The sequence below is a fragment of the Chrysochloris asiatica genome, unplaced genomic scaffold, assembly GCF_000296735.1.
Source record: "Chrysochloris asiatica unplaced genomic scaffold, ChrAsi1.0 scaffold00013, whole genome shotgun sequence".
Taxonomy (NCBI): domain Eukaryota; kingdom Metazoa; phylum Chordata; class Mammalia; order Afrosoricida; family Chrysochloridae; genus Chrysochloris; species Chrysochloris asiatica.
The window spans coordinates 33,916,102-33,936,450 of record NW_006408531.1 but is presented as its reverse complement, the minus strand read 5'-3'; the positions used below and the strand labels follow the sequence as shown (position 1 = coordinate 33,936,450).

Here is a 20,349-nt window from a genome sequence, read left to right as displayed (position 1 = left end):
TATAATATGAATAATATTTTAAGACAGGAAACTAAAAAGAATGTATTAGAGTTGATATAGATCATCTAGATTGCAATATATGCTCCAAGTTCTAAAGTATTCCAAAATGAAAGAAATAATTATTGGTCCATATTATAATAGACAACATTATAGAACAGTCTGTGCTACAAGCTCTCAGACAGCAATTTCTTCAAATTGACTAAAGTAACTGTGATTAAATTTAGATCCATTTACTATAATTATTAATAAAACAATTAATATGGAAGTGTTATAGTAGTGACAATATCACATTCACGCTAGAAAGATTAGATTTACTCTTGTTAGTCATTCTACTACCTGAAACAAACAAACAAAAGTTTTTGACCTTCTGGTAACTTCTAAGGAGTCCTGGTGTGGCACTGTGGGTTAATGTGCTGGACTGCAAGGTCGATTTGAACCACAAAGTCAGCAGTTCAAGCTCACCAGCAGCTCTTTGGAAACCTGTACAGGGTCACTATGAGTTGGAATCGACACCATGGCACTTAACAACAGCAACAACAAATAACGTCTATGGATAAAACTAGGAAAAACTAAAAACACGTCAGTCATCCTTGTTGCTGTTGTTGCTAAGGATCTTCAAGTTGGTTCTGACTCACAGCAACCCTTTTCAGGATTTTCAAGAAGAGCAGAAAGGCTCATCTGTTTTCTGCAGAGTGGCTAGTGGGCTAGGACTGCCAACTGTGTGGGTAGCAGTCCAGTGCTTATCCTCCAGAATGACCATGTGCCCTTAGGAAGATTTTCCTTCATAAGATATAAAGAGTTGGTGACATGAGGATCAAACATGAGGATCAACATAAAGTCTTCCACACTCTGACTGTAGAATTTATTTTAGTCAACTTCTAGAAAAGACAAGTACATAATTTTTCAAGGTCATCTCCTTGCTTTTCAAAACACTTTGTTCAGCTTGTTTCAATACATCTGTCAATAAGACTTCATATTCTCTTATTTTAAAATGTTTTCGGCTGAACTGTGAGTCACAAATGTACCGCTGTTTTCACTTCTTTATCAGAGGTGAATTTTATTCCTTGAAGGGCTGCTTTCAGGGTCTAAACAGGTGAAAGTCCAAAGTAGGTAGATCAGGATTATAGGGAGGATGCTTTAACACCTCACAAGGAAGGTTTTGCAGAGTGTCAACAGTTGGGGCAGAGGTGTGTAGATGTGCATTGTCATGTAGATCACAAGACCCTAGGGTAGTGGGTTAATATGCTGGATTGCAAAGTCAGTTTGAACCACAAGTTCAGTGGTTCATGCTCACCAGCTGCTCCTCTGAAACCCTATATAGGGTCACTATGGATTAGAACTGACTTTACAGCATTTACTCTGAAGTTTATGCTTCAGGTCTTTAATAAGCATCTCACTGTAATGAGCACTGTCAATTGTTGAACTTTTTCCAGACAATGTTGTAATACTCACCTGAGTATTGAGAATTCCAGAAAACTAAGCATCAATTTTCCAATTGATGGTAGGCTTTGGAACATTGTTTTGGCCAGTGATCAATGATGTTTCCATTCCATACTCTGCCATTTACTCTCAGGCTCACAATGATGAATACATGCCTCATCAACAGTAACGATTTTTTTTAAAAAAAACTATTACCTTCTTTTGAGTATTGGTCCAATTTTTTTTTTCAGATGTCCACATTCACTCTTACACAGTAGTGGCTTGAATGAAAAGCGCTGATAAGACAGTGCAGCCACTAGGAATTATAACTGGAGTACAGATAATTTTCGACTCAACTTCATAATTTTAAAATACAAGCAAATAAATAGATCAGGTATTTCCAGAATGCTATGTTGTTAATTTTATTTTTATGAAAAATGCACTGAAGGACCATGAGTACTTTTTCTTTCTTTCTTTCTTTCTTTCTTTCTTTCTTTCTTTCTTTCTTTCTTTCTTTCTTTCTTTCTTTCTTTCATTAAGTTTTTATTGTTAATTAAGCAATAGTTTCCATAGGAGAACATCATTTTTTTTCCTTCAATAATCGATTGTATTGTGATTAAGAGCTTCACATTTAATTAATTGTAATGCCATAAGGTAAGCACTATACTTCAAAGTTGGTTAGTACCACATGTTGGCAGTTCAAACTCACCAGCTACTCCTCAGAAACCCTATACAGAGTTGCTATGAGTCAGAATCAACTTGATGGCACTTAATGACATTAAAAACAAACATAAACATAAAGAAGTTGCTGTGGAGTTTAGTCCCATGTGTGTCAGAGTAGAATTGTGCCCTATAGGGGTTTTTTGTGTTTTTTTTTTTTTAATTTAACACCACCACCAAATACGTGTACATTTGTCCTTGTTTACATGAGGCAAAGTTTCTTTAATATATATTTAGCAGTAGAATAGGTGTTTAAAGGAAACACTTTTTTTTTAATTACGCTATTTTAACATTTTTACAAGTGCAATAAAGTGGCATGGATTGTTTTCATCAGATTGAATAACCATCACCCTTGACCTTTCCCACATTTTCTGACCGTCCTTTACAGAAGCGATGACTTTCATAACCACTAATAGTCTTCAGTCTCCATATATTTGCCTACTATACAAATACTTTTCCAAGTTTTTATTGTATGCTGAGGGATAGTTTACATGTGAGAACATCAGCTTTACACCATCAATTCATTGCAATGATTACAATCTCCTCCGTGCATCCTCATTCAACAGCATTTGCTTCCTTTCATTTTTTGTTTGTTTTGGGGGGATGTACACAAAAACACTTAGGAATATATCATAAACAACCAAAGGGCACATTCTGCAAGCCTGCCTTCTGGCCACCAAAAGGCCACCATTACCAAGCCACTGAAGCTAGGTCAAACAGATACTATTTGTAAGTCTGGGTGTTCTTGTGCATCTCCCTTCACAGCTGGATTCTTCCATCTCAGTTCTAGCCAAGAATATTTTTCAAGATGCAATTGAAGGGGTGATTTAACCAGAAATTTGATATATATTGCCCCTGATTTTTTATCAATCCATAATTAAATTTTAGAGTTATATTCTCCTTAACTTTAAAAACTATTTTAGTTTTCAGAGGTTCTTCTTTTGTTATGTTAAGAGATTATAACTACACTAAGGAGTTCTGGTAGCATAGTGCTTGAGTCGAGATGCTAATTTCAAGGTCAGAAATTCAAAATTACCAACCGTTCTGAGGAAGAAAGATGACACTATCTGTTCCCATAAAGAATTACAGCCTCAGAAACCCTATACAGGGTCACTTTGAGTCAGAACCGACTCCACAGCACACAGCCATCAACCACCAGAGTTACACTAGTGTATTATATTATCTAAAGGTTACCTACTTCAAACTTGAGGTTTTACTCTGGTTGAGATGGGAAGTTATTTGAATTGTTTGAGTAGAGAAATGAAGTAATTTAATTTTTTTAACTGCTTTTCCTATGTTCAAGATAAAGAGGAGTCCATATTGGAAACATGGAGGGTAATAAAGAACCTATGGAAATATTCCAGGAGAAAGATGACAGTAATTTCTACAAAATCGTTAGCAGTCAGAATGGTGAAATGTGGAAGAGAAGAGAAGTAGCTGAGAACAGAAACTTAGGACTTCAGTTAAGGATAGAATATATTCAAAGCCAAGGCACAGGATGAGATCACCAAGGAATACGCACAAGAGCACCCCCACAATTAGAAGGCAGGAAGATAAATTGAGGTGTAAGGAAGAACTATCAAAGGAAACTGGGAAGGAAATGTCAGAGAGAGAGAGAGAGAGAGATGGAAAACCAGAAAAGTGTATTAAATATCAAGTGAAGAAGCACTTTCAAGGAGAATAAAGTAATCAACTGAAAATGCTGCCAATAGGCCAATTAAAATGAATATTGAGAATTGGCATTTAGATTTATTGATGTAAATGTCATTGGTCATCTTGAAGGAGCAGTTTCAGTGGAGTGCAGCCCAAATAGAATGGAATGAAAAGAGAATTTGTAGACAATGAACACATTTTACTTTAAAGTGAATGACAGATACAGAACTGTAGTTGATGGGGAGCTAGATTCATAATGTTGTTATTATTGCTAGCATAGTTAAAATGGGAAGAGTAAAATAATATGTTTTTTGCTGATGGTAAATATACATAGAGTGAAAAAATATGATGTAGGAGGAGGATTATTGGGGCAATGTTTAAATTTTATGTTCTGTTTCAAGGGATTCATGGAGTTCCCAATTCATCCAAGGACAACTATGCTATGAAACACTTGTAAGAGAAGTCTATCTTCATGATTCAGTTAGACTGCATCTGTACTCTTTGTACCCTACTTTACTGCATTCCAGATACTTCACTCTGAGCAAGCAATGGTAGTCTGAATAGTCAGATTAAACCTGGAGAACAGAGATGAAACAGAATATTATCATCACTCCAGAGTCATTTAAAGAACTATATACAAAGAACTGGATTGTACTAGCACAATTAAAGGCTTTTTTTTTTCAGCACAGGAATATTTTATTTTTAATGGAAGAACACTGCAAATGGGACTTTTATGCTCAGAATGGATTGAGACTATTCCCGCATTCTTTTTCTTTCTGAGTGTTAACTGAGGACCTTAACAATGAAATTAAGTAAAATAGACATCATTTTAATTAGCCTTATGCTTGAATGCAATATATATATATATATGTGTGTGTGTGTGTGTGTGTGTGTGTGTGTATACACACACACACACACACACACTGAAGACATGTATATTGCTTGGCTCTAAAACAGTCACAAATCCATTCCCATAAAGTCAGTTTTGCTGGATTCAGATCAGCTTCTGGTTTTCAGCCAGGTGGAAAAGTTCTTTAAAATCCATCTCTATTTTTATCTCTGCCTCTAACTATATGGATCATTTTGACCCATGCATTTCAGAGCAGTACGGCTCCATAGGATTTTCATGGTTGCAACTTTCATAAAAGCAGATCAGCAGGTCTTTCTTCCATGGTCCTGCCCAGTGGATGCAAACCACCAACCTTTAACTTAATACTCCAGCACAAAGTCATTGTGCTATCCAGGAATAGCTGTTTATTCATCCAGGATTATCTGTCTGTACATCCATCTGTATGTCTATCCTTCTGCTCACAGCATGTATGTCTGTCTGTCTGTCCATCCATCTAGTCACCTACCTAACAATGGTAATCTAGTAGTCCTCAAGTAGATTACTACTTCTGATATCCCATTCAATCAAACTATAATGAAAATAACACTACACAAAGCAACTAATATTTTATTGATTTTTTATTAAAGGATTCTTAAATAATGTAACCTTCTCACTTTCCATGTTTCCATAGTTTCTATAATTAAGGAGCTCTTGTAGCGTAGTGGTTATGAATAGGGCTGTGAACTGCAAGGACAACAGTTCAAAACTACCAGCTGTTCCATGGGAGAAAGATGAGGCGTTCTGCTCCCATAAAGATTTACAGCCTTAGACATCCTGTACAGGGTCTCTATGAGTCGGAACTGACTCCATGGCACACAGCCACCATAGTTAAATTATTAATACTACAAAGAAGATAACCGTAATAATAATAATTGTTGCTGGTGTAAAGTGCCATTGAGTCAGTTCTGACCCGTAGTGACCCTGTATAGGGTTTCCAAGGAATGACTGGTGAGTTTAAACTGCCAACCTTGCAGTTCAAATCAATTGGTAGTCCAGCACATTAACCCACAGTGCCCCACCAAGACTCCAAAAATAATACTAGCTAATACTAATGGGGTGTTGACATTATAAAAAGTTTATGCATATAACTCACTTATTCCTCTCAATAACTGAATAAGGTAGATATATTATTTCCTCCTGAAGTTTACATCTTAGAATGTAAAAGTACAGATAATTTGTATAAGATGCTTGATGCTATACAATTTCTTAGGGATGGGACTAGATTTTGCACTCAGACTCTTTACATTCAAGTTTGGACCTCCCATCCAGTGCTGTGCTGATAGGTAGCAGAACCATAGACAAAAGGAAAAATCAATAAAAGTGACCTTGCCTATGCTTAAAATTTTGATATCTTGTGATTACAGACATTTTTATTTTTAATACATTATATTGGCATATTGTTCATCATACAGGAAGAAACAAAAGGTCATTAGGAAGACAAGAAACAAGAAAAGACAAAAATGGATGTCAGAAGAGACACTAAAGCTTGCTATGCAGCTTAGAGATGCTAAAACAAATGAAAGAAATGAATAGGTACAAGAGCTGAAAAAGAAAATTTCAAAGGGCAGCTAGAGATGACAAAGGCAAGTATTATAATGATATGTGCAAAGACGTGGATTTATAAAACCAAAAGGGAAGAACACACTCAACATTTCTCAAGGTGATAGATTGAAGAAAAACAATTAAGCCTCACATTGCAATAATGAGCCTATCCAAGGAACTAAAGTATTTAAGAAATATTTGGCACAACGCCTTTATTTCTCTTTTTATTTTTCTGTAAATTTAATCCTGCCAATATAAGGAGCCCTGGTAGCATAGTGGTTATGAATCAAGCTGCAAACCTTAAGGTCAGTAGTTCGAAACTACCAGCCGCTCTTCAGGAGAAAGCTGAGGCTTTCTGCTCCCGTAAAGATTTACAGCCTCGGAAACCCTGTACAGGGTCGCTATAGGTCGGAACTGACTCCACGGCACTTAACAACAACAACAATAAAAGGTATGCTGATTGGAATTACACATCTTCTTATTTTTAACTCTGGAAAAATGTAGGGAGGATAGCTATATGCTTACAATGGTTTCAGTTCAAGAGACAACAGTTGATATTTTGGAACCTGAAAAGCTGCTTTTGCTATAACAGTAATAGTTGTTGGCTATGAAATAACTATTTAGAAGTAGTCCCTTCACTCAAGTAATATTTTGAAAGAGGACCATTTCTAGAGATCTTGTTTTTAAATTCACTTATAATAGCTCTTTAAAGTTATTTATACTAAAGGATAATTGGAGTGGACCTGGTTAACTGATAGGATTTTGATAGAAAATCCTAGTAAACTACAAAGATTGAGGGCATGAAAATGAAATTAAACTGCTATACCATATCTTTTCCATTGGACAACTTTATTTACAGTTTTTGTTGTTATTGTTAAGTGTTGTTGAGTCCGTTCTGACAGATAGCAACCCTGTAGAGGGCTTCTGAGGCCATAAATCTTGCAGTAGCAGAAAGTCTTGTCCTTTTCCTAAGGATTGGCTGGTGGACTCCAACCACTGACATTGTGGGTCATTATATCCAATACTTACCCTGAGCCACTCATGGACAAAAATGTGCAATTCAAACTATATTATAAAGTATGCTTGAAATTAAATCTAGAATAGATACTACATTTTAAGAGTAGGACATTAAAAGGTTATATTAAATTAACTGCCTTGAATTATATAACTAATTTAACATCAGAACCAAGTATCTATGAAGATATAAATCTTCATTCAATCATCAAATGAGAGCTTTGATATAGAGACCATATAAAGAGGTTCAAAGTCCCTGAAATATCATTATCCTTCCCCACAATGAACATATTCCTGTGAATATGTTAAAATGAAAAGTTGGATTGATGAGATTCTCATGGTATTTCTAATATTTACCTCTGTAGAAAGATCCCTTTTACAAATATCCTAATATATGTATATTCCCCCTTTTTTTTATCAGAACAAGGAGTAATACAAACATTTTTATACACGAATTTATTCATTCAACTCTTCAAACAATTGTTATCTTGAAAGTAGGGGGAAATAAAAGGAAGCAAGAAACTATTTTGTTTTCTTAAGAAACTCAAAGTATTGTGCATAGTGTTGATATTAGTCAGAACTAATTGGACAACACCTAACAACAACACTCATAAATTATGGTAGTGGTGGCATGCCATTGTGTCAGTTCTGACTCAAAGCCACCGTCTGTAGGGTTTCTGAGGCTATAAATCTTTAAGGGAGCAGAAAGCCTCATGTTTCTCTTGAGGAGCAGTTGGTAAATTTCAACTGCTGACTTTGCAATTAGCAGCCCAATAAGTAACCCACTATACTACCTATAGCCTTGTAGAAAAATTCTTATATTAACAGTCTCAGTTGGGTGTGATGATTGTATTAACAGAAAGGTCTAATAGTATTACAGAGGAGAAAATAAATTGTATTTTCCTATAGGAATTCTGGAAAATATTTCAGAGAAATAAACATTTAATATGAGTCTTAAAAAATAAACTACAGGGATATTTCATTTGAAAATGGAGGAATAGGAAACAGTATTTTAATTATTGTTCAAAAGCTAATCTTATTGCTTGACTGGCTTATGAATATTGATTTCCCTTGTGTACTGTTGTAAAATAGACACTTGAGTGGGATAGAAAGGAATGCTGGGAAACATGGTTACAGAAAGTCTGTAAGCCCGTTTTCAGCCTATAACTGATTGGAATACCTAAAAGGGATTCTAAAACTTGTCCAGTGAAATAAGCTTCTTGCAGGGCCTTTGCAGTGTATAGGCCCTTAGGTGGAATTCTGAGCCCCATCCAAAATCTTCTTAGGTGGGAAATTTCCACTTGAGAAGACATGTAGACCATCCTGGGGCAGCTAGAGGAACAGAAGATACTTCTTGAAAGAAAGACTAGCAGGAAAAATAAAAAATAATAATGGCAGTCTGACTAACTACTACAAGAACAAGCAAGTTGTTTGTAGGGAGCCATCAAGGCAAACAATCAAATACCCTTAGGGAAAACCCTCTTCTAAGATTGAAACTCAAAGGAAACACACGAGAAGACATGTAATCTTGCTGGTGACCACATTGCTCTATGAATAAGGGGAAGTGGGGAAAAAAACAGAAATGAAGCTGTGGGCTAAGTCTGACCACGTTCAATAAACTTCTGTCAAACTGGATTGAGGCCTGGTTGGCCAGCAGTATAGCAAGACCTGAGGACGCCTAAGCCCGTGAACAGGGACATAGTCACAGAGGAGTAGAGCAGAGTGGGAAGCATCCAACTGATATGAAGTGAGGGGAGATGCACAAGAATACCCATGCTTGCAGACAGTACCCATTTGACCTTGCTTCAGTGCCTGGATGATCAGAACTTGACTAGAGGAAGAAAGAAGAGTGAAAAAAAAAAAAAAAAAAAGTGTAATCCGCTCCAATTTGATGAACTTGACCTATACCTATGGATGTAGTAGCTTAAAAGAGAGAATGAATCTTTACAGCAAGGATTATTCCAACCCCTCTGTATACAGGTTTGACAGGGATGTTGTCATCAGCTACCCAAAATGGCGGGGGGAGGGGGGACTACAAAGGCATGAAGTGACTGGCTTACAAGTTTTCAAGAGGCAGCTTAGTTTCAGAGGGTATGATGGAAGGTAGAATCTCCACTGAGTGGTTTCCAACCTGTCTAGATGGGGCTGGTGAAAGGAGATGGGGATAAGACTCTTGTGGTTCATTAGTGAATAATTGCTATCAGGACTGATTGTGAGTGTTGCAAATGTAACAGTAGACATTTTGTAACAAAAGGAAGGGAGTGGTTGATCTTGGAATCCAGGAGCAGAGGACCCTGGGACCATCAGGGGAGAAGAGAGGAGTGTGGGACCCTGTCCAGAGAAGCAGCAATGCCAGAGATGGAGGCAGAGACAATGATGTGGAGAGATGGAGCAGCTAGGGACTCTAGATTCTAGGAGGGAGAAGGGTAGTGTGCTGGTTGCTGGGGGCAGGCTTGCAGGATATGCTCTTTGGTTGTTTGAATGGTTATATATTCCTGAGTGCTTTGGTGTACATAAAAAATACAAAAAAACCAGAGGGAATGGAAGCAAATGCTGCTTAATGATGATGCATAGAGGGGATTGTAGTCATTGCAAAGAAATGAAATACAATAGATGAGTGTAAAGCTGATGTTCTGCCATGTAAACTATCACCCAATTCACAATAATTTTTTTTTAATGGAATCATAGTATACATGCTGTCATATGAGTTAGTTTTATTTTCTTTCATAAATATACCATTGACAGTGTCCCATTCTGATACATAGACTACATGTTTTTTAAACGTCACATCTTAATGTATTATATTTCTATGAATAGTTATTAACAATTTTTTTGAAATTGAATGGTAAAATCTATAAAGGACATTCTTGCAAAAAAACCCAAAAACGAATCTTATGTGACAGTAGTAATATCAATATTACCAGATTAATGTAAATTACTTTATATAACTTGATGGGAGTAAATTGGGTTAAGATAAATAAGAAAAAGGAGTCTTTTGGTTAGTGAAGGAGCTCAGATTCTGCAGTTTTTCAGAGGTCAGGTACTAATTGAAAGGTGGTTGGTTCCACCCCACCAGCCACCCCATAGGGGAAAGATGTGGCAGTCTGCTTTTATAAAGATTGTTGATCTGCTCTTGTAATGACTGTTGTTTTTGTTAAGTGCTGTTGAGATGGTTCTGACTCATAGCAACTCTGTATAAGGTTTCCAAGAAGCAGCTGATGAGCTTGAACCACCAACATTGAGGCTCAAATCAACCTTGCACATTAACCCACAGTGCTACACCAGGACTCCTTTATAAAGACTGTTGTTGTTGTTGTTGTTGTTACATGCCATCAACTTGGTACCAACTCATAGTGACCTTATGCACAATAGGACGAAACACTGCCTGGTTCTGGGCCAACCTCATAATCATTGCTATGTTTGAGTCTATTTCATAAAGATTGCAACCTTTGAAAAGCTATAAGGACAGCTCTACTCTTCCCTGTAGGGTGTTATGAGCAGGAATGGCTCTATGACAACAGGCTTTATGGATGATGCAATGGTTCAATGCTGACCTTCTAACCAAGACATGGACATTAGAACCCACTCAACAGCTTTGAGGGAGAAAAGAACAGACAATCTACTCTTGTAATGATTGTTGTTGTTAAGTGCTGTCGAGTAGATTCTAACTCATAGAGACCCTGTATAGGGTTTCCAAGGAACAGTTGCTGAGTTTGAACCACTGACCTTGTGGTTCAACCACAAACCAACTTTGGGGTCCAGTGCTTTCTCGCACAGCACCATGCCAGGACTACAGTCTAGAAAACCCTCAATTGAGGCAGTCATACCCTGTTACATTAGGTTTCTATGTGAGGGCTGATCCCACGGCAAACAACAAATAAGAACACTAACATTTTAGCATGTCAACTAAGAATATTAGCAAGAAAGCAAAACAATTTCATGCACAATACAACATTTGAACACAAAATATTAGAGGAGTATAGGAGTTCTAGTGTGATGCTGTAAGACCACAAAGTCTGTTTAAACCACAAGGTCACACTCACCAGTCTCACCTTGAAAACCGTTTACAAGGATTGGAATCCACTCGACCATACTTAACAGTAACACAACGTTAAAAAAAAAAAAAATCCTCTTTTAATGGTTTACATTATTTTTAAAAATCTATTTTATTGATTGATTTTTCATTTCGTTCTGGGGAGGTAAGACTTGACCAATAATTCATGGAGGCCAGTTTGTGAATTCACTAATTTAAAAAGAACTGAAGATAGCCTTCTTAGGTTGAAGGCCAAAGAAGCAAAAGAAAAGAAAAGGATTGGGAGATGAAAAGAGAACAGAGGAGAGGGAAAAGGAGAGTTAGGGAGAAGAGGGAAAAGGAGAGGAGAGTAGATTTGTTTAAACTATTCTAACCTAAAATTAAAGGCTTAATATTGGCGCTGTGGGCTAAGGTACTGGATTGCAAAGTCAGTTTGGACTGCAAAGTCGATTTGAATTGTAACATTGACAGCTGAAGCTCACCAGTCGCTGCTTGGAAATGCAATACAGATTGCTGTGGTTCGGAACTTACTCAACGGCACTTACCAACAATAAATTCAAAACTACCAGCTGTTCCATGGAAGAAAGATGAGGCTTTCTGCTCCTGTAAAGATTTACAGCCTCGGAAACCCAGTACAGGGTCGCTATGAGTCGCAACCGACTACACGGCACATAACCACCACCACCACCACCACCACCACCACAGTAGCCTTATCACCTCCAAGCTTCCAACACCAATGATAGGAATGACCTACAGAAGCAGCCATCATTCTTCATCATGGAACTAAACATGCATCGGGGCCAGAAGTGGGAAATGCTAAAGAAGAATTTGGCAGGAGCTGGAGTTGCTGTCGGTTCAGCTGCTGTGCCGTGCCAACAAGGTGAGCCAAGAGATCAGTGATATGCTCAAGTGTTCCTGGGGCCCTGTAAGGACCTAAGTATAAAAAGAATGTGACCCTGGTTGCCTTCTGCTTACCACATCTTGCAAAAATTGAATACTTTGGTTCATTCTAAACCCAAACTGCAGGGATATGTGTTTCCAGTTTGACAAAGTTGGCACAATAAAAATCTACACGAAGTTTTAATAATTATCAAAATTTTTCCAATTTTAGCTATCTTTCCTTCTACTACATTTATCTTGTCCTTTTTGCTAAATATTTAAAAGAAGAACCTAGATTTAGAAAGTTTTAACCCAGGGTCTTTACTTCTTTTCTAATCAAGATGTCATTAACCAAAATATGAGAAAAATTCTTTATCATTATTGTCTAATACCCAGTTTATAAATAAATTTTCCCATTTGTTTACTATGCCTGTTCAAATTAGAACCGAAAGAAATTCTGCATTTTGCCTACTACTAATTTCACTGATGATCATGCCTAGATATTTTATTTCTATAGAAATCACTTACTAATTTTCTTATTCTTTCCCCATTAATCAACTGGAATTCAGCAGTAAAGAATTCTTCCTTTACTTGGCTATCCTGAAAGAAGCTTGCATAAGCATCTTTCCATTTAATTATCAATTTTCAGTATAATGAGCTAGCAATCTTCAACGGGGACCAGTTTTATTATTACAGTCTCTATACAAATATATATGTTGTTAATTTATGAATTTTAACTCAGTCATTATTAATTTTTACCCTCAGTTGTACCATTACAAGTCAGTATGGTTCATTTGATATCTGTCATTTTGTCAATAAGACAAAGTATGGTGCAATAAGATAAGGGCTTGACTCAAAGATTGTTTGAACTGCAATGTCGGTGGTTCCGACTCACCAGTCACTCCTCAGAAAGCCTATACAGTGTCACTACGAGTCGGAACTGATGCAAGGGCACTTAACAACAACATAGGATAGGGACTGGACCTCAAACCCACCAGCCGCTTCTGGGAAACCCTGTACAGGGTTGCTATGGATCATAACTGATTTCAAGGCACTAACAGCAACAGTAATATCTTTTTGAATGTTCTTGCTAGTAGCAAATATATTTCCAAAGTTAATTTTGTATCTTCTTGTGCCAAATTCAGTCAGTCACTGCTTGAAGGAATCCTGGTTCCCTTTATTGGCTAATGATGTTCTGAGATTAAAATTTGGTTAGTGGGGTTTCTCATTGCTACTGAATTGTCATTGCATCTCTAGGCTTTTTGATGAAAGACAGAATCAGAGAAGATGATTTTTTTTATTAAAGTCATGCCTTCACCAGATACATATCTCCAAATAAAATTTAATAATAAAGATTTGTGTATCAACATCTCTGTCTTTATACTTACAGCTCTTTTGTGATGAAAATATTGATTGTTAATGCTATAGGTTTAGTTTAATTTTTGTTTAATTCTATTGTATGTTGCTGCTGTTGTTAAGTGACTTCAAGTCAGTTCAGACTTATAGCAAGCCTATATAGTTTTTTCAAGGAGTGATTGGTGGGTTTGAACTGCCAACCTTGTGCTTACCAGTCCAGTGTTTTTCCTACAGTACAACACAGCACTTCAGTTCTATAGACTATCTTTAACAACTTAAAATGAATATTATGGTTAACAATAAAATCAGTGAATGGGATTTTAGATCATTCTTTTTTTGTCCTTCAACTATGTAACACTAAGGACATAAACAGAAAATTGTGTGCTTTAAAATAATGTGGTATAATTATCTTCTCGAGTTATGCTAAAAACTTAATAAAGAGTTAAGTTGATTTGTTTTAATTTCAACCCATATTATCTCAAACCAAATCTGAGGGTATTCGTGGATTCCAACTCATACTAACCCTTTATAGGGTTTCTGAGATTATAAATCTTTACAGGAACAGAAAGTCTACTTTTGTCCTACAGAGCAGCTGGTGGGCTTGAACTGCTGACCTTACAGGTAACAGCCCACTACTTATCATATGGAGTTCTGGTGTGGCACTCCAGGTTAATGAACTAACCTGCAAAATCAGCCTGAACCACAAGGTCAGTGGTTCAAGTTTACCAAGCACTCCTCGGAAATCCTCTGCAGGGTAATTGCCAGTCGGAACAGACTCCATGGTACTTTTAACAACAACCTAACAATCTCAGGGAAACTGGGCCAGAGTTCTATATATAAGATAGAGCGGTCTGTACAGAATAGACAGATATCTAAAAAGTGGAGTGGGTTCTCTTTGGTCACTGAATGCTTATGGGTGGTGGGGAGAGAGGAAAGCCAACAAGGACTTCCATGTTTCTGACTAGGTACATTAACTGGATTTGGAATCCAGGAGGCAGTCTTTTGTTATGTGCGGTGGAGTCAGTTCCGACTCATAGCAACCCTGCACCGAGGCTATAAATCTTTATGGGAGCAGAAAGCCTCATCTTTCTCCCATGGAACAGCTGGTAGTTTTGAACTGCTGACCTTGAGGTTCACAGCCTGATTCGTAACCACTATGCTACCAGAGCTTCCATAATAGTGGTATCTAGGAGGCAGTCTTAGAAAAGGATTTAATTAGCTCAATCAGAAATGTGGAGGTTGATGCTCTAACTGACCATCTTTAAACAATTAAAAAGATTGGAGAGTGTAGGCATGGAAATCGTTATGTGTGGAGATTATCTATAAAGGAACTTCTTGGCAACTAGGGCAATTGAGGAAAAAATGTAAAATGCTTATATGCTAATTTTTTTCTTCAAAGTAAAAATAGTCCCATGGTGAGAAAATGCATAATCTTAAATGATCTTTCATGCTTTAATTGCTTAAAATATCACTGCTTTTAGCCAATAACTCTTATTATCTGGACATATTAGAGAAGCATTGATCCTGATATTAGAGAGTTACATTCTAAAGATAAATAAGCTAAAAATGGGCCACTCTTATGGAAGGCTTGTTAATCACTTGTGAAAGATGTGCAAAGTAATAGCTAAAGCAAGGGAGGCATGGTGATATTATTTAAACAAGGAAAGAAGCTAACAGTGTCAAAAAGAGAGGTATAAAAGTCAAAAGGAGGAAGTGGTGATTAAGACCTCCAGTGCTGGCAAGTTGAATCAAGGTGAAGATGTTTAATGTGCATTTGATTTGCTCATTAAGAACTCATGTGATATTTGAGAAGTGTCAATGAAGTGATAAAATGCAGTAATGATTATCTTTTAGTAGAGGCACTTGCCTAGAGGATAAATTCAAAAGAAATTCTGGTGTGACTTGTGAATAAAACACTGGACCACAAGTTCTCAAGGTCAGTTTGAATCACAAGGTCAGTAGTTCAAACTCACCAGCTGTTCCTTGGAAAGCCTATACAGAGTCACTGTGAGTAAGAACCAACTCAAAGCTCTTAACAACAACAACAACGGAAGTACTTGGTTAGAAGGACAAATCCAAAAAGGGATGTAACTAGACAGGGATGAAGGAAGGTGTTTTTCTCATTGGGGGGGAGTGGGGAGAGGCAGGTGTTTTTCTGTTCTTTCAAAGTTAGAAAACACACAAGCATGTTGAGAAAAGGAACCAATACAGAGGAAAATTTGAAGATACAGAAAAAAGAGGACATTTGATGTACAACATTTAAACATACCTTCTAGCACCTCTGTCATACACTCTGAGATACACACACATTGTTTGTAGGGATAGTGAGCCCTTTAAAAAAGCCAAGTATTCCTGAAGCAATAGTTTACACACTCTCTCTCTCTTTCTGGCTCTCTCTTACATTCTCATAGTCTTTCTCCACCTTCTCCTACCTCTGATCTCAGGATACCCATATTCAATTACACTGACCAACCTTTACCCTCCTTTAGTAAAAACTCCTGCCAAAAAAATAGTTTAAATTGAAGATTGGATGCAAAGTTCTTGAAATACATCTTATTCTAAACTATATAAACCCATTTGATTTGCCATTTGAAAAAAATAAACTACTTGCAGATGTTGGATATTTAGATTCTTTGAAATGAAAGAAAAAGTAGAATCCTGATTAAAAATCACTTTTAGTGAGCTAATTATTTTATTGACTGCTCAAGGAAATGGCTGTCACTTTTCTAATCTACATTTGAATGGTCTTACTGTAGTGCCAATCCTTTTCATTCAATATTTGAGGCTTGAGATTTTTCCTTCTGCTTTTTAAATGTTCCTCAGTTGAAATTTTCCCATAATCATTTTTACTTACTCCAGTAGTCTAGAAAAGGGCCCTTGTATGGAACCTAATAAAATTAAACACTAGCATTTTTAGTTAAAATTAGGTGGTTATTTCAATATTTAATCATTTCATTTCATTACAATGTTTCAAAGTTGCTCTAGGCTGTTGCTCAACTGTTACTTTTTGAGGTAATAAGGAATAATGCTGAATGCAAATATATGTGCACTTCACCTCTTACTTGCAATATGATCTCAATCAAACAATTTGTTTTGCTGGCAAAACTGTATTGCAGATGTTTGAACCTGGAACATTTCCAGCTAAGTGGAGCTAGACCTATGTCAAATAAAAAGCATTTTATATTCCGAAGCAAAAGTCACAAAAACAACTTTGGTTTTCTTTCCACGTCAAGTATCAATTAAAAGTTGAAGAATCATATTATAACTATATGAACAAATATTTACAACAAGGTACAGGCATTATAAAGATAAATCAAATTTTAATTTGCTTCCTTCTTTAACAAAGCACATTTTAATATAACAAAATTTCAATGTTACAAATAAAAAAATAGGAAGACATATTTTCCATAAATTAATCCACTTCTAGCATAATCATTTCAATGCTGACATTGTAGGGAACTAATTTTCTGGTAACATAGAACAATTAGAATATCACAGTACCCCAGCTAGAATGAATAACTGTTTTATAAAATTAGACCTGTGAAGGAGAGTGAGATTTGGGGATTGATACAGCAAATAGTATATCTTGAATAAAATATTTCATAAATATTAGTTTCATCCTATCAAAATTTAGTTTTGGAAACTCTTGACTGCCTTATATATTCTGTTTAACTATTCTGTTTTTCAGTGTTAGCTGAGCAAATTATTTTAAAATTCTTTTTGACCATTTTGAAGTGCAACATGTAGTACCATGAATTATATGCATAGAATAAGCAATGGACTGCTAACCACTAAGTCAGAGCCTCAAACCCACTTGCTGCTCTTTGGAAACCTTACACAGGGTCACTATGAATTGAAACCAGGAATCCTGGTGTAGCGCTGTGGGCCAATGTGTGTACTGCAGGATGGGCTTGAACCTCAAGGTCGGTGATTCAAGCTTACCAGCTGCTCCTTGGAAAACCTATACAGAGTCGCTATGAGTCAGAACCGACTCAACAGCGCATAAAAGTGAGTTGAAACCAACTCCATGGGACTTAACAACAACAACATAGCACATAAGAGTATGGATGAAAAATGAGACGTGTTGCTCCTATAAAGATTTACAGCCTAAGAAACACTTTACAGAGTCGTTATACAGGTTGAAACCAACGCCATGGCAGATAGACCCCAAATATAGCCCATAATATTAATAAACCAAAGTTTCAGACTGGCTGCAACATTCCCTAAACATAAAATAGGAGTTTGAAATCATCGAATGTCCATTGTACAATTGATAGAATTTATGCACAGCAATGATATTTTTAAATATATGTAGTTAATTCCTTTGTTTGTAAAAAGTCAATTCATCTTTTTGAAGTACTGAAGTATATTTAAGATCAAGAAAATTACATTTAAATATTATCTAAAATTTATTAAACAAGTATTACGTGCCACTCAAAATTCCAAGTGCTTTTTATTTATTAGCGCATATGATGTTCACAGAAACCACATGAAGCATGTACTATTATTACTGAGGTACATTTAGTGTTTGGTGGAGTCAGGATTCTAATTCCCGTATTCTAACTTCAGAGTTTGGTTTCGTTCTTGAGACTACCTATTCTTTTCTTGTTATTGCTGTTTTGTTTGTTTTGTTTTGTTTCTTTCCTATTATATATACTAAACAAATTAGTAAATGGCTTCTGTTTATAGCATTCACATTTTATTGAACAATTTCTGTCCGGCAGTAAGGAAGGCAATAGGGGAATACAATGAACAAAAATAGGCCTGAACTTTTAGGCACAATTCAAAAAAGGAGACTGAGTTTTGAAATATTTTAAATGTGAATCCTAATATTGTCAGTATTACAATAAACTAAGGTATTTGATAAAGTAATACTGAGCTTATTGCTGGGCCTTTATTCATTTATTTCAATGTTTGCACATTTTTTCACTCACCCTTTGTTCAAAAGTTTATTAAGTTCACACTTTGGGGTAAGATGTATAAGCACTAGGAAAAAACCAAGCAAATGAAACAGAGAAAGTCATTTTTCTTACGAACTTAACATACCAGTGGGCAAGATATATTAAATAAATAATCACACCCAATTAAGTTATGCAATTTATAATAACTGCTATGTATAAACAGTAAGTAATATAATAAGGAATTATGATAGTGTGACTTCATTCATACTGGAGTTTCAGCAAAGGTTTTTCTAAGAATAAAATTCAAGCACAATGCTCTAAAACAATTAAGAATTAGTTCATCAAGAAGTAGGATATTAGCATTTAATGTAATTTACAATTGTGTCACATAGATGAGTAAAATTTCAAATCACCATATAAAGTCCCATTTGCCAAGGTTCAATACAGAACATTGATTTCAGGCTTTTTGATATTTTATTTCTGAAATCCAACCCAAGAAAAAACTGAGGATTTCCAACTTTTTATATTATAAAGTAAAGTATTAAAAAGGAAAAACAACAACAACAACAAAACAGATGGAAGTAACAATATTATATTTTCAAAATTTCCAACAAGAATTTTAATATCTAAAAAGGTTGGAAAATATAATCTCATAATAAAGAGCATTCCTTTAAAATGTATTAACTTTCTATCTATTTTCTTCTTATTGCACAAATAATCAATACATTTTATGTACATCTGAGAATCATTGTACTATAGAATCCTCTGATTCCTTGAGGGAGCCATAAACAGACTGAAGTTGTGTAATAAGAATGCATTAATTCAGGTGCAGTTACCAGGAGGACAGAAGAGGCCTGGGATATTAAACATAAAATATGGGCTTTGTGCTAAGAATTGAATGACAGTAAGATGCTTTATAAAACATCAACCATGCCATCTTCTGTCAGTGGTACAGGTTGTTGCTGTAAAGTGCCAGCAAGTCAGTTATAACATATAGTGACCCTCTATAGGGTTTCTAAGGAGCAGCTGGTGAGTTTGAACCACTGACCTTACAGTTCAAACTGACCTTCTGGTCCAGTGTTTATCCTACAGTGCTTTTATTTGGTGTCTGTCTTGCAAGTCCCCTAAATGTAGAAATATAATTCACACACGTGTTTATTCATATATGTACATATCTATACAATGCACACACAAATTTGCATGTAACTATTAGATTTTAAATGTGTCTGTTTTTATTGACTTTGGGCCTTCCTTGAATGTTTTTAGTCTTCTTAGCTCATAGCATGACAAACAGCACACCTGCCTTACTAGGCTAAGTGCCAGGGAAAAAAAGGATCAGGGAAATTAATTTCCAAGAGCTGTGGATAAATGGCACACCTCATTAGAAAATCTATTTAAAAGGCACATCAGGAGATGTCTGCAAGACTTCCAAAAGAAATTGATGCTTCCTACCATCATGTCCTTGCTGTCTCTCTTTTCATATTACTGGTTTACTTCCCAGTAATAAGATTCAAATACACTTTACATTTAATGAGTGTTTTCTCTAGGTTACATTTAATGAGTGCCTTTTCTGTACCAAATGCATATACTTTACATATATTATCTTATTTAATTCTTACAGAACTGTTGATGACATAGGGATATTTTGTGTAATGCTTTCACAAAATGCCAAATGTGGCTTAATACACCCTAGGACAACCATGGAGTCCTGTAGGGTAAGCACTGGACTGCTAACCACAAAGACAGTGGTTCAAATTCATCAGCCAATCCTAGGGTCACTATGAGTTGAAACTGAGTTGTTGTTGTTGTTGTTGTTGTTAGGTGCCATTGAGTTGGTACAGACTCATAGCAACCTTATGCACAGCAGAACGAAAAACTGCCCGATCCTGGGCCAACCTCACTAGTGTTACCACGCTTGAGTCCATCGATGCTGCCACTTGGCC

The 20,349-nt window shown here is 36.1% G+C and overlaps 1 protein-coding gene across 1 annotated transcript in view; it reads right to left on the bottom strand.

The window, feature by feature from the left end:
* Positions 1–20,349, bottom strand: part of TRDN (triadin) — a 203,327-nt gene that overhangs the window by 152,858 nt on the left and 30,120 nt on the right. Inside the window, exons 3-4 of the mRNA XM_006834733.1 lie at positions 10,639–10,663; positions 470–493 (exon numbers count right to left, since the gene is read on the bottom strand). Of these exons, the coding sequence (XP_006834796.1) occupies positions 470–493; positions 10,639–10,663 (49 nt within the window). The remainder of the gene's footprint in view (positions 1–469; positions 494–10,638; positions 10,664–20,349) is intronic.